The sequence below is a fragment of the Phalaenopsis equestris genome, unplaced genomic scaffold (assembly GCF_001263595.1).
Source record: "Phalaenopsis equestris unplaced genomic scaffold, ASM126359v1 Scaffold000104, whole genome shotgun sequence".
Lineage (NCBI taxonomy): Eukaryota > Viridiplantae > Streptophyta > Magnoliopsida > Asparagales > Orchidaceae > Phalaenopsis > Phalaenopsis equestris.
In genome coordinates, this window is record NW_018164546.1 from 207,440 (window position 1) to 222,255 (window position 14,816).

Consider the following 14,816-nt stretch of genomic DNA (forward strand, 5'->3'; position numbering starts at 1 on the left):
TATATATATATTGTCATGACTCTTTGGCAGCGTAGGCTGGCGTAAGTTTCTTAAGGTCATGAGTTTGATCCCGCCTGAGTGCATCTAACTTGCAGTGCGGGATCTAATGTTTAGACTCATGAAAGTCGTTATGGGCTCATATGATAGCTTCCGGTAAGTCGTTATGGGCTCATATGATCCCGCCTGAGTGCATCTAACTTGTCAGTTGTAAGTCCCGTCTGTTCTGGGGTTCGATACCCCTCGAGTCTAAGGTGTGGTGCTCGAATTGATGTTCAGGGCTTTTATAATAGCCTCGATCATTTCTTATATATATATATATAATTATTTGAGTAGTATTTATGTGAATGAAACTTTCCAACAAAACAATGATTATGCGGACAAAGGGCGAAAAGTGGCCATCATGTTAAATTTCTAGATGGTGCCATCTGCTGAATAATGAATACTTGATTTGAGATCCACGTTATTTATTGCAGGTAAAGGTACCTGCTCTGAGTTCCATAACAGCATAGAGAGAAGAATGTTGATTTCTTTTTAAAAATAAATAATTTTTAACTAAAATATTTTGATATTAATTATTCATTGTTTTTTTCGGATAAATCAACACCAAAAAAAAAAAAAAAATTTCAGCGTGTGTTAAGATAAATTATTTTAGGCAAATTTTTATGGGATATTCTAATATTATTTTAAGTACATTAGAGTGCTTTATGTCATATATAAATTTGTGTGTGTGCGCGCGCGTCATGTAGTCCGGTCTGTTGGTTGATATACATGACATAAGACCTCTCAGGTTTGGAGTTTGAATCATCTCAGACACAATTGACCTTAAGGAGCTGCTACTCGAATTGTATACATTAGAAATGACTGAAGACTCGTATAATAACCATATATATGCATGTAATGTGTTCAGTTTTAGAAAGTTAAAACTATATCTGACATTTTGGGGGTATGATTCGGGCATTTTGTACGTACTGTTCCACTTATATTATACAAAACACGATCAATTAAGCTCAATTATGTATTTAAAAAATTTAGAAAAAATAAAATAAAATAAAATAAAACTCAAATATTTATTTCATCAACCTTATTTTAGATTTTCTCATAGATTATATATATATATATATATATATGCATGTAATGTGTTCAGTTTTAGAAAGTTAAAACTATATCTGACATTTTGGGGGTATGATTCGGGCATTTTGTACGTACTGTTCCACTTATATTATACAAAACACGATCAATTAAGCTCAATTATGTATTTAAAAAAATTAGAAAAAATAAAATAAAACTCAAATATTTATTTCATCAACCTTATTTTAGATTTTCTCATAGATCTTATTATCTATAATTTTTTATCAATATAAATAATCCTCTAATTAAGGGTTTGTTGGAACTATTGCACAAGTAATTATTTTTCATTATAATTTTATTTTATTTTCAATGTAGGTGATGGTGCATATAAGCCGACAAAATATATTTTTGCCAAACATTTGAAATGACAGTGCAACACGACAGCGCCGCTGTACTGACTCTGCGAACATAGGCTAAGTCATGCGCCTTAATATTACTTAACAATGATATTAAGTTGCTTTGGGGATATTTACAAGCATTTCCAAAATTTTGTTATTTATAAATTAAACAAACATCTAGGCCTTTTGTTATTTACACATGCAACGTTCAAAAATAAGAAAAAATGGCTTGAAGCTTTATTATAAATTTGATACTTTAGTAAGAATTAAAAAAAAAAAAAGATGGAAAAAGATACATTTTTATAAATAGCAAAATTTTGAGTACTATGTATGTAATTGCCACATTTTTTTGAGATTTTTTTAGAATTGTTGCTTCTGCTAGGGGTGTAAACGACTCTCGGTCCGTGTTCGGCTCGTTTATATTTCGAGCTCAAAAAGTGAGTTCGTGTTCGGTTCGTTTGCTTAGTGAGCCGAACACAAGCCGTTCAAGAACAAAAAGACGTTTTGACAACTTTAATCAGGTAGCTATTAGAAGTTAAGGATTGGGGCAAGATTTAAAATATTTTGTTTATATTAAAACATAATGTGAATCTAATTTAATAATTTTTATTCTATTTTCTTAATTAATATTTATAATTGATTATAAATCTTTATAGTCTTGTGGTTAATTAAGTTTTTTAAAAATACTACTCATCAAATATATATATATATTAATAGTATTTCGAGCCAAAACGAGTTGAATACGAACGATCTTTGTTCGAGTTGTTCGTACTTATTAACTTAGTGAACAAGCCGAACTCGAGCTGTTCGAGGACAACGAGCCTTTTTGACGAGAAATATTTGCGTACATAAGATGTACGCAGCGCTGCGTACATCAGAGGTTATTCTGGGTGTACAGGGGAGTTATATCCGGGTTATACCGGAGGTTACAAGGGGGTATAACCCAGATAGAACTCCATTGTACCCCCTGAATAACCCCTGATGTACGCAGAGCTACGTACATCTTATGTTACGCAAATATTTTCCCTTTTTGACAGGCGTAGCTTCTGCCGACAGAAATATTAAATCAATTTTTTATTATGTAATATGGATTAAAATAATATTGATAGAAATAATTTTCTTAAAAGTAAAAAATTTTAAAAATTTAAATATCTTATCTAACTCTCATCCGTGTCAGGATCATATCGTGTCCCATACTTGATATGCTGCATTTTACCATATAAAAACTTATTTTAATTGGCTAATTGTTATGAAGTCACAATTTTTTATTTGCGTGTTCTCGACCATGGGGGGCAGCCTATTAATAATTTAAATAAGGAAATTGTTTGGGGACTGATTCTAAATCGGACATTTTGTCCTTAAAAGCTAATATTATTTATAATTATTTGTCAATATATGTAAAATCGGACAAAAGATTGGATAAATATTGGGAATCATTTATCATCTTTTCTTGTAAACTTAATGAACCGCAAAATAATTATGATAGATGCAAGTAAAATTGTTTATAGCAAACGGCGGCGTGCGATGGGCGGGAGGAGCCGGTGTTGGCTACCGGGTGGTGGCCAAATGCTGCGGCGATCAACGGTGATGGTGGTCGATAGTGGCTACCGACTTTGGTGGTCGGTGACGGTCGGCGGGGCGACCAATTGTGTGGTGATCGCTCCTTTCGAGGCAAAGCTGGTCCATCGACTAGTTGTAATCGAACGATCCGGAAAGAAGCTTAGGCTACTGGGACGTAAGCGCGGTCTGTCGATTGAATCCCTTGACAGTGTGGGTCTACCGAACCGATAGAGCGGTCGGTCGTCGAGCAACTGGTTCACATCCTGCTTCCTCGGTCAGTCGCTTTGAGTTCCCGGTCGTTGTCCTTACCCACCAGACTGCTTTGAGATTCGTGCTAACAGTTTTGGCGTGTGCAGTATAATTAAATTTTTTTTCTTAATTAAAATCTTATATGGATTTGCATTGCTAAATGATCTCATTATAGTAGCCATAGATATAATCAATCTAAATATTTTTATCCTTGTATGTTTTTTCATCAATGATATCTATAAATCTCAACATAGAACCTTGTATTTATTTAGTTGTCTCATCATGATTGAGTGAATGTATGTGCATTGTGTTTATTTCAAAATAATAAATAAAGAAACTACGTTGGAAAATTATTACAAAAGCTTTCAATCGCGGCAATAGGAGCAAGTGGCAATATGTTGTCTCTTGAGATATTGTAACAGCACAATGATTTGTCGTTCTTCCTCCATCTTCATCAGAGTGATATGCTTTAATGTACGAAGGGATCTCTCCATGTATTCTTTTGAAGCTTGGTAGGCATTTGTTGTTGTGTGGTCCCATATAAATATAAATGCTTGATTGAAGCCAACCTTGATATCATAGCCATTATTATATGATTTGTCATATTCATTTTTATGGTTGGCACGTTTGCAGTATAAATTTAATGTTATTTTTCTAACACACTGTCCTTTGCATACGATCACTGTTTAGAGTAAAAATTATTGAATCTATCCTTTTATTTCATTGGATAAAGTGGGTTTAAAATTATTAGCTGTAATTTAGGCTTATGTGATGGAAGGAATGTTAGATTAGCGAGGGATGATAGACATCGATATTGATCAATGGTTGATAAAAGTGGCCAAGCGATATTGACTAACTATATTTGTTGAAAAAAGACAATGGGGGTCAGCTAGTGACACTAGCTCATGACTTACCAATCAGTGGAAGCCGCTCCAGATGAGCTGGTGATACTAGCTCAAAATAGTGGGCAATCAAAAAAGACTGCAAGCACTAATAAGTATGAGAACTGAGGCTGAGCGATTGAGACCAAACAACGGAGACTGAATGCCTACAACTAGACATTGACAAACTACTATTTTAAACTAGAGATTCAAAAACATAGTATCCAAACTTTCATGACTCTGTCAAAAATTGACTTCCCCCGGCCCCGTAAATCACAATAGAGGCAGAGCTACAAGAATTCAGGCGTTCACACTTGGAGACTTGGAGTAGGATTGACCCAAATATATCATTTGCAAATCATCTTTCACTCATCCTCGTCTAGCTCCATTCCCCTGAATCAACTTCTTTTCTTCATAGTTGTTAACGCAATAATAACTTGGTGTGATTCTAGAACAAATTCAAGTTTAATATGAATACTCAAGTTTGTTTCATTTATAAATATATTTTCATAACAAATTTTTAAAAATGAATTTTTAAATGTTCCAAAGTTAAAATTTAAAACTTTTAATTTTACTAATTTATAAAAAATTATGGTAATGTATTAATAACTTTTTCTAACATTTTATTATAATTTTATTAGTGGTGGTTCCATCAAATTATATGTACCAGTCAATATAAAAAAAGGGCGAATTTACATACTGATACGCCACAAACAAATTTCCATCATCTAGCACGAATCTCAATATATGACACAAATCTTGATACAAAAACTTCTGGCATCACAATTATTTTTGTAATTCTATCTGATTGTGCGCTAGGTTTCTACGTTAGATGATAATACTTTACATTGTTGTTGCTGCGGTGAATTTTCTTGACATGATCACATACATAACACCTAATTTTTATGCATTCATGCAGCTCACATAAAAACAATAATTTTTAGCGTCAAAACATCCATTCTTTCGCATCACATCAGTAACATAAGTGTATAATATTTAATGTTGAAATCCATGCTTACACACATTGGATGCTTTGCTTGTAAATATGTAAGTTTAGCTCTGAGATATGTATGCATGATGGTCGGAACTAGAAAAAAAATCTAAATACGTACTTTAAAATACTTTCTAAGATTAAACAACGAAATCAAAATTAAAACTAAATCGCGAAATTGATAAAACCACCCGACTTCGCATCACGACGCGAGCAACTCCTCGCCGTAAGGCGTGTTCCCGTAAAGAAAAGCCGACCCCACCCGCGTTTTCCGTGACTGGGCCCAATCCCCCGTAAGCCGACCCCACCCGCGTTTTCCGTGACTGGGCCCCATCCCCCGTTCTCTCTCTCTCTCTCTCTCTCTCTCTCTCTCTCCCTACTTGTCTTCTTCTTCACGCCTCGACCATAAATCGTTACCCTCCTCTATTCATTAATTTACCAAACTACCCCATCACCTCCCTCGCGTGCGCCAAAAGCCTCCCGAGTCCCGACCCGAGAAAAGCGGCTCATTCTCCCCTCCTCTCCGTTTCGAATTCAAAATTCTACCCCTCTTCTTCCAGTATACCTCGCAGCTTCAACTCCAGGAGTGAGGCCAGCGAGAGGGAGAGGGAGAGAGAGGATGTGAGCAGGTTGCTTCTCAGCGTCATTTATTGCATCTGCCTACCATTGATAGATCTCCCTTTCACTTCCTTAAATCCGGATCTTTACACTTTTTCCTTCTCCGGGCAGAACTCTTTCTCTGATCCCGTTACTTTGGCTGCTACAGTACTTAATTTTTACTTCTCGCGAGCTCCAGATAAAGGATTCGCGTGTCGCGACGAAGAGAGATGCGTCGATCACAGAGTACAGAGAAGCGTCGCAGGGCATCTGTTCTGAGGCACGATTTGTCGTCTGCTGGCAACAGTCTTGCGGAAGGTTTGTCTTGTGTGGTTTTCTCTCCTTTACGGGTTATGTGGGGTGATTGATTCTTGAGCTTGGATGATGGAATGTGGGGTTTTCGTTGATTCTACCTTCTCTGATTCTGAGTTATAGGTGTAAATTTTACTGTCGATGCATGCAAGAAAATTCATGGGGGTAGAGTAATTGATTATGTTCTTAGCGTTGCACTAGAAGTTATTACGTTAAAAATTCAGAAAGTGAAAAAATCAAGGGCCTTACCCAGCTGAATAAATTCACTATAAAGTGGATATTACATGTACAGTCTCTCGTTTCACATGTGGGAAAGAGTTGAACACTCTTTAGAGTTACAACGTCAGTGCACAAATTAACTTGTATTCTGAAGCAAGGTGAATGTCCATGATGGTTCGATGGTGGTCGACATGCTCGTACCCTTTAATAGAAATCGATGTTTGGGAGTTTGAAATCCACTGGGATAGAGTGTTAGAGAACCGCATCAGCCAAAGGAGAGGTTTCTTGGAAGTTGCAGTGAGCAGAGTAGCTATCCCTTTTATTTAGAGGGAACTCTTCCCGAACAGATGTCTTCGCTCATCTCAGATGATATCAACAGAAGCGATAGTACGGCGAGGCGGTGCCAGTTGAGCGGCATGAAACGGATGAGTGGAACTTTTAATGTCGAGAAGATCAGTGTTCTGTCTCGATAGGGTAATTGTTTCATCATTATGAGAGAATCTGGTGAGTTGGGTATTGCTTGTTTAATGTTGAACTTGTGGTAAGTAAGTTTCATTGAGTTGCGGTTGTCGCTCCATGCGTAGGAGATGAATGTTCTTATGTTGAAACTCCTCTATCTTTTATACTTGGTCTTCCATAGAATGACTCAAGACACCTTTGTCAGCGAGGTAATGTCTTCTGAAGTAGGAGGATGTGGGGGCCTGATAACCTTGACTCCGTGGCTGTCTTGTGAAATGAAGGATGTGGAGTGGGATGCTCTGTTGTTGTGAGTGTTGTGTCTGGTGGTCATGCAACAATTCTTATAAGTATTTTAATGATGAGAATGTGTTATTTCTCACAAACAACAACAAATTGATGCGTGCTAGAAAATTCGTTGTGCTAAAGTAATGGTTTATTATCTCAGCATTGCATGAGAATTCAACACACTCAAATAAAAGAGAATGAATAGTAAAATTACCAAAAATTTTTATGTGAAATCCCCAGAAATGAAAAAAAATTATGAAGCCTAGTCTAGCTAAAGAAATCTACTATAAAATGGATATTACATGTACATTCATTCGTCCCACGGGCGAGAAATGGTCGACAGAAAGGGAAAAAACCACGGAGCCAAACCCAGTTAAAGAAATCCATTATAAACTGGATATTGCACGTACAATCTTTCGTCCCTTAGGCGGAAAAGAGTTGAACGCTCTTCGGAGTCAACGTTGGTACATAAATGAACTTGTTGTAAAAACTGGGCTCCGACCGATAGTGATTGACAACAACCAACTAGACATGATCAACGGTGGTCGATGTCAGTCGGCGGTGGTCGACGACTGTAGAAGTAATGTTGAACTTCAGCTCCTCTAAGCTTCAAGCTCTTCTTTCAGGCTTCAAGCTCTCATTCCCTCTCATGAGAGGGGTGAATCCAATTTATGGAGTTATATGAGCAATTAATACAAGAATATAAACCATTTTGATCAGATGGTCAATAGAACTTTCTTTAGTCATACGTCGTTTGATGAATATTTGAGTATCTTAACGATGTCAGAATTAAACGATTTTGAGCTCATTAGATTTATTTTATTGAGATGTTCGATTTAACTATAAGTTTATCGCATTTGACATCTGTTTGACCTTCCACATATGTCTGAAAAACTTTCACAATAATTTACTTGCTTAATCTTTATTTGATTTGACTTAGATTAGCTCAAGTTTAGTATCATTGGATCCATCTCATCGAGTCGGTCAGTTTAACTATAAATTTGTTGAAATCAGAGCTCTGAAAGACTCTTCATTGAAGTTTGACTGTTTCTTACTCAAAAGATTGCTTTGACATCCGTTTCATGCCTCAGGATTCTTGCCACATGATAGAGATTTGTCGGAGATATCAACAGTGCTTCCTTTCTGATGTATCTCAACTTTTTGTTGTTCGACATAGACAAATTTTGGTGTAGATTAGCTGATAGGGGTTTGGTTAATAAAGCTTAATGGTTCATATATATCTCTCACATGACGTGCGTAGAAAACAATCCTTTTCGATTGACTTTCTTTTCTCCATGCAATGCTTTTATTTTTATTTTAAATTGTGTGTTTTTTTCTATGAATATGGAAAACTTATTGAAGCGCTGTTGTTTATTTTTCTTACCAGGTTCTATGCTTTACTTTTCTTTGAGTTTGTTCTGATGCTTATTACACTCTTGTTGAATTTCCCAAACGTACCACACGCTCGTGCAAAAGTTAGATTCTATTACTTCGTTGTTTTGTTTTTACATTTCCGGCCATTTTCTAAAAATCAGGAAGATTAAGATAATTATGTAACTTATGAAGTTTGCATGGATGAATTGACCAATACTTGTCTGCTTTCATCAATTCTATTTAAGAATTCCACCAAGTTGAGCAAAAAACTTTTACAGTCGCAATTTACTTTTGTTTGTTTGAAATACCGTCATATTGTGCTGAAATTTCAAGAAGTTTGTTTTCCTTTCTAGGTCCTTTGAGTTGAATGATCCTTTGCCTAATGGATCAATTAACTGAAATACTTGCTAATTTTGATAGATGGAATAGTTTGGGATGTAGGTAAATAGTGATTCTTTGACTTTTTATGGTAATTTGATTAGTCCATTTGTATGACAAAATCAAGATAGTTAAAGAAATGTTTAGTAATTTTTTTTTGCTTCAATTTTATAGAAAGAAATTTTCTATAGAAGTTTAATAGAAGAAGTGCGCATTTTACTGGCAACTTTTGCAATGAGCTCCTTCGACAATAATCAGAAATTAAGCACATAAATGACTTCAAAGAACTGATCTTTCACTATGCGTGGTTGTTTCTGAAAATGTTTTGATGTGTTTCTGTATATTATGACGTTTCCTTTATTTCAGAAAATGCTCATTCCAAGAGCCGGATCAAATTATTGAGGACGGTACATGATTCAAATTATGAATGTGACTCAGCTGAAGAGACAAATTCAGTAAGCATAGCTTCTGGATTCTTGTTTTCTTCGTTTTTTTTAAATCTTTTCATCCGTATTTCTTTCAGTTTTTCTCAATAAAAAGCAAACATTTTGTATTATCTACACTGCAGCAATCTACGATTGATTTTTTTTTTTTTTGTATTCCTTTTTTTTTTTACCAGATAACCCTAGAGTTCAAGAGCAGTTATTCTAAGAAAGCTAGTGGAATGCCAATTAAAGCATTGATAGACCAAGAGATGTCTAGAAAAAAGCCAATAAGGCGATCATCACCAAGTTTGATTGCTCGGCTTATGGGTCTCGAGGCACTGCCTTCTCCTGAGCCCTTAAAACCACCAAAGGAAGTGAGAAACTCTTCAAAAAAGGTGCTTTCCAATGACTTCGATGAAAAGATCACCACCCATGTTAACTGTTTATATCAGTCAAAAAATGAAGAACACCCAGAGTTTAAAGACGTCTGCGAGGTTGAGCAAGGGCCAAAGGATGAGAAGCAGAAGGACCGGATTGTTAAGAAAGGAACATCCAGCTTGCGACAGCATAAAATTGATAAAATTTTTATGCAACAGAGCTTCATTGATTCAACAAGCCGTTCAACCGAACGAATGCCTCGAAGAAGTAAAGAACATTTTGATGCAGAGAACTTAGATATGGATATTTATCCACCATTTCTTCAAAAAGTTCCAAAGCATCTCCATGACCGGACTCGCTCTTCGTCCCCTCCACAAGCCATCTATCCCTCAATTCTCATGGCATCAAAAGGCAGTCCAACTGCAAGCTTTCAATCATCTTTTGGATCAGAAAAGAATGAATCTTTTAGGAAACTTGCAGCTAACTGCTACACTCACCCATCTAGGGAGCATATGTGTTCTCTGCTGAAAAAGTTATTAGAATAAACATATGCTGAAAAAGACGAATATTATGCCCAGCCCACTCAAATAGTTATTCTTAAGGCCAGTCTTCATTAGGCTCGGAAAGCAGAACGAACCATCCCTTTGGCAAATTCATTGGATAATCTTCAGTATAGTCTTACAAATAATTTAAAATTTCCAGTTCATGAGATTATGGAGTTATGTAATGAAGAAAGAGCTCACCAAAAGTTGTATCACACTGCAGAAATTATGGGGCGCAAGATAAAAGGGTCAAGGGAAATTTCTAAAGAAGTTACCAATCAGTTGAAGAGCTCTGCTTCTGAAAGAAAGAAGGTTTCGGTTGCAAATTTAAATGATTATAAAAAGGATAAAGGCCCATGTACTCCATCAACCACCTTGAACGGGAACAACTTTCAGACTTCTCTCTTGACTTCTAATATCTATGACTCAAATCATTCATTGTCATTTCCAACCGAGTCATCAGTCACTAAAGAGGCTAGAAAACGCATCTCAGAAAGATGGAAATTGACTAACCACTTTCAGGAAATGGGGTTTTCTAATAGAGCATCAAGTACTTTGGCAGAGATGCTAACTTTATCTGACAATGAGACACCTAAGATGACTTTAGATACTCCAGCTGTTAAGAAAGTCCCAGAAAGAAAGTTTGTTAGACAAGATTTTATAGAACCAAGGAATCATCCTTTGGGAATCAGCAGCAAGGATGGTTGGAAAGATGATTTCTCTAGGAGTGTACCAAGGTCCAAATCTCTTCCAGCTTCATCTTTAATCCGTGAAAGTTCTCAGAGGAACTCCAGAAATCGACGGGGAAACCGTGCCGACAGAATTATGCATAAGAAGGTAGAAGGAATGAGTAACTGGGTGCCTCTTGATAATGATTTCATGAGGCAGAAAAACACTGCACTCATGAACCTGAAATATGTTGGTAAAAATGACGAGCATCATTCAGATGGAGAAGAAAATGCATTAATTGAACGGGAGATTCATGTGAGTTCAGAAAAACTAAAAATTAATAATGATTTGAGACACCTTCCTGAAAAGCAGAATAAAGATATTGAGCTCCCTGATGAATGTGCTAGTGAAATAAAGGATATGGATGACAATCTATCAGTTTCTCAAAGTAATGCCGACAACTTTTCTTTAACATATAGAGAAAATGGTCTTGAGAGGCTTCAGGACTATACAAAATCAGAAAAGAATGTGATACTGTCAGAGTGTGATGAACATGAGCCTGCGCCAAAGGTGAGCTTTTAGCTTTTTTCTTAGTTTTTTTTGAATGCCTAATATGAATTTGATCACAGCTGTGTGAAGAAAAAAGCCTTCTGACTGTCATAATTATTTTAGCTTAAGAATAATTATAGAGTTCTCTCATCTCCATTCATATTGGGACTGGAATAATAAGTGCTGCTTGGTTGGCTAACCTTCAGCTTCTACCCCATCCAGTATGAACATGTTTCTGGCAGCAAACTCATTTCTAATGATTCAATCTTGAATTTTGGAGCTCTTGTGGGGGGAGATTCTTGATTTATTTCTGATAATCTTTCTTATAATTCAATTCTTATTCCTTGAACTTTCATTGGGTATTTTTAGAAAGTAACTTAAATAAAATTAAATTTCTTGTTTTCATAATATAATTTTTAAAAGGGACTAGTTCTTGCAATTTCCATTTTACAATCATATTTCTTTGATACATTTTTTAAGAGGGTTGACCATTATACATATTGTCAAAGCCCGTTTTCAACCCAAACTTCTAAACTGATAATTGAAGACTAGTCTTTAGTTCATTACAAAATATATTGTGATATTGAACTCACGTTCCAAGTTCCGATGGAGCCTTATTTTCATTGGCCAATGAACGCAAATAATAACATAAATTTGACACAATTGTAGTTTGTTTTGTCCAATACTTTCATTGATTCAGTGTGTAACCATAGAAATGCAACTATTAGAAAACATATTTCATTCTTTTCTTGAGCAGGAAATATGTTTCCTTTATTTCCTTGACCCTGATCTTCATAATATTAAACTAGTGTACCTGGAAATTGTATGTGACACTTGTCACATGCTTTATGGCTGCCATGTGATATAATTTTGAATTGACTAGAGTACTTTTGAAAGATAATTATAGATTAAAGATATTATTATTTTTTAAATTTGGATATGAGTGTATGATTCAACTTTCATTAATTTTCAATAATCACACCATATTAACCTCTTTTTTTGTAATTTGAATAGGAAATATGATGCAATTTTAGTTAATATTTTTACGATCACATCATTGATTTCATTATTTTTAATTCTGAAGTGTCTGAAGATTGTGACCAGTTTATTTCTATTAAATAATGTATTTCAACTCTTTAAATCAGGAGCTATTTGGTTTACTAGGAAAACAAATGCAAAGCAAAAAAAAAATTTAGGGGTTTCAAAATTTAGCTGTTTACTGGAGAAAAAATGAATGTAAAGTAACTTGTTAATGTAATTAAAATTCACCTTTTTGTTCTTTTTAAATTTATTTAAAATTTGCCCAATTTAATCAAACTTCATATAATGTATGCCAGTTGGCTGCCATTGTTGCCTACCCATCGCCTGCGCTGTTTACACCTTGCTATTGTGCCATCGCGGCCTTCTAGTTTTACATTGAATTCTTTTGACTTCAAATCGAACGAAAAATAAAATCTCCTTCCATTTTATACTCATTCCAATAAGTCTAAAAATATGTCAAATACTTAACATAAGATTACACTTTAGAGGGAGGGACTTTTTAATTTTGGTTCAATTTCATTTTTATTTTTGTTAAATTTATCAGATCAACTCTCTACCATTTTAACATATGGTTGGACCTATAATACAACTAACAAATTTATTATTATTATTTTATTATCTTTGAAAATGTATGGGCTTATTTAGTTTATGAATACTGAAGTGTACTTTCTTCCAGTTTATTTCACTCGCCTTCACCTACAAATTCCAGACCAACTTGGTGGTGTACTTACCATCTGGCTAATTATTCCAGACCAACTTGTAGCCCTTACAAATTCCTAATTAATTAATATCTCCTTTAATGTTCATCATATTAAAGCCTTTAATTAAATTATTATTAGCTTTGGAATCCATTTCTTGGTTTTCATGTACATTTTCTGTGCACTTAGGAACCCTTAATCAACCATGTTGGAGATCAACTTCTTGCTGCTCACTGCGATAACTCTGAATCAGCTTGTCCTGAAAGTTACAAGGAGGCTGATCAGCCAAGTCCAGTTTCAGTTTTGGAGGCCCCATTTGAAGAAGAAGAGTTCAGCACTGGCTGCTTTGAAAAGATAAGTGCAGATCTTCAGGGTAAGTGAAATTAAGATTTATATACATATATACCACTCAATTCTTATGTATTTACATATCTAACACCTAAACTTCAATTTTTACATACTTGACACCTTCCCTAAGCATGAGAATGTGTATTTCACTTTTTAAAAGTTAAATGGGTAGTATTTTTGTTGTGATATAAATGATTTGGCTGGTATAAATGTAAAAATTAAAGTTTAGGTGTCAGATATGTAAATACATAAGAATTGGGTGGCGTGTTCTGATTGAAATGACCATCAAATTGTTCTATAACTACTTTATCTTGCAGACCTTAGGATGCAGCTTCGCCTTCTCAAACAGGAATCAGCACTCACTCACACAGAAGAAATGGAAGCACATATTTCCAGTGATGAAGACACCGCAGCGGAGCCCTTCTCCGAGCATGATGGCATACTTCAAGCATTTAGAGACGAAGAGGAGAGAGACCATTCATATGTACTTGACATCCTCATCGACGGCGACATTCTTAAACCCGAACCGGATGCCCTCTTTACTGCAGAATATCCAGTCAGTCCAAACTTTTTCGACAAGCTCGAGAAGAAATATAAGTTGCTCAACTCGTGGTCGAGATCGGATCGAAAACTTTTATTCGATCTTACGAATTCTCTTTTGGCGGATATCATCGAACTGAAGACTTCATCACAATCCAAAATGGTTCATGATGGCCTTGTTGAGGAAGTATGGCAGGCAGTGGTTGAGAAAATGAGCAATGTGGACATGAGTTTTGGAGAAAATCTCACTGCGCTGAAAAGGGTAGATTTGAGGGATGATAAGGAGGAGATTGGAAGAGAACTGGAGAATATAGTAATGGATGATCTTTTGGATGAGCTTCTTATTGAACCTATAAGCTTATATTAAGGGTATGGATAAAATGTCTCTCAAGTTTTTCATCTTTATCAGAAAACTGCTATGTTTTATCATAGCTTATACAGGAATGATAATATTGTATAGGTTTAAAAGGGAACTCCTGTGAGTACTGTCTGTAACTATGGTGGTTGATATTTGTAGAAGCTTTTGGTGATGCTAAGAAACTGTGCTCTTAAAGAAAAGGTTTAGGTAAATTGATCAAGTTGCTGCAAGCTTTCTAAAGATTGGAGTAGAGTTGCTTATAATATAATTTAAGCTTTTAATTGAAAGTTTAAACTAATCTCTTAAATTGAGTTGGAATTTCAATTATTGAGTTGAGCTTATATGAGGCTCAAACTTACTGAAACCAAATAGATCTTTTTTTTCTCACACTGACACACTGGAATACATGCACATGACATATGCAAGGCTTTAAACTTAGAAGAAATATTACTTCAAGACTCCTAACGTAGTTTGCGTTAGGAGTCTAATGGTGGGGC

At 35.4% G+C, this 14,816-nt stretch overlaps 1 protein-coding gene across 1 annotated transcript; it reads left to right on the plus strand.

The window, feature by feature from the left end:
- The first annotated feature begins 5,622 nt into the window (after nucleotides 1-5,622).
- LOC110020601 lies at nucleotides 5,623-14,533 on the plus strand. The gene is made up of 6 exons (XM_020718756.1): nucleotides 5,623-6,062; nucleotides 9,138-9,226; nucleotides 9,391-10,116; nucleotides 10,192-11,355; nucleotides 13,263-13,446; nucleotides 13,739-14,533. Exons 1-6 carry the CDS (start codon nucleotides 5,975-5,977, stop codon nucleotides 14,326-14,328), a joined length of 2,841 nt encoding a protein of 946 aa, XP_020574415.1. The 5' UTR covers nucleotides 5,623-5,974; the 3' UTR covers nucleotides 14,329-14,533.
- The last annotated feature ends 283 nt before the right edge of the window (nucleotides 14,534-14,816 follow it).

Bases quoted from the DNA above. Each gene is read 5' to 3' on its own strand.
- LOC110020601 (XM_020718756.1), top strand. From the start codon at position 5,975: ATGCGTCGATCACAGAGTACAGAGAAGCGTCGCAGGGCATCTGTTCTG. The intron at 9,227-9,390 runs GTAAGCATAGCT...TTTTTTTACCAG, and splicing joins CAGCTGAAGAGACAAATTCA to ATAACCCTAGAGTTCAAGAG. The intron at 13,447-13,738 runs GTAAGTGAAATT...TTTATCTTGCAG, and splicing joins GATAAGTGCAGATCTTCAGG to ACCTTAGGATGCAGCTTCGC.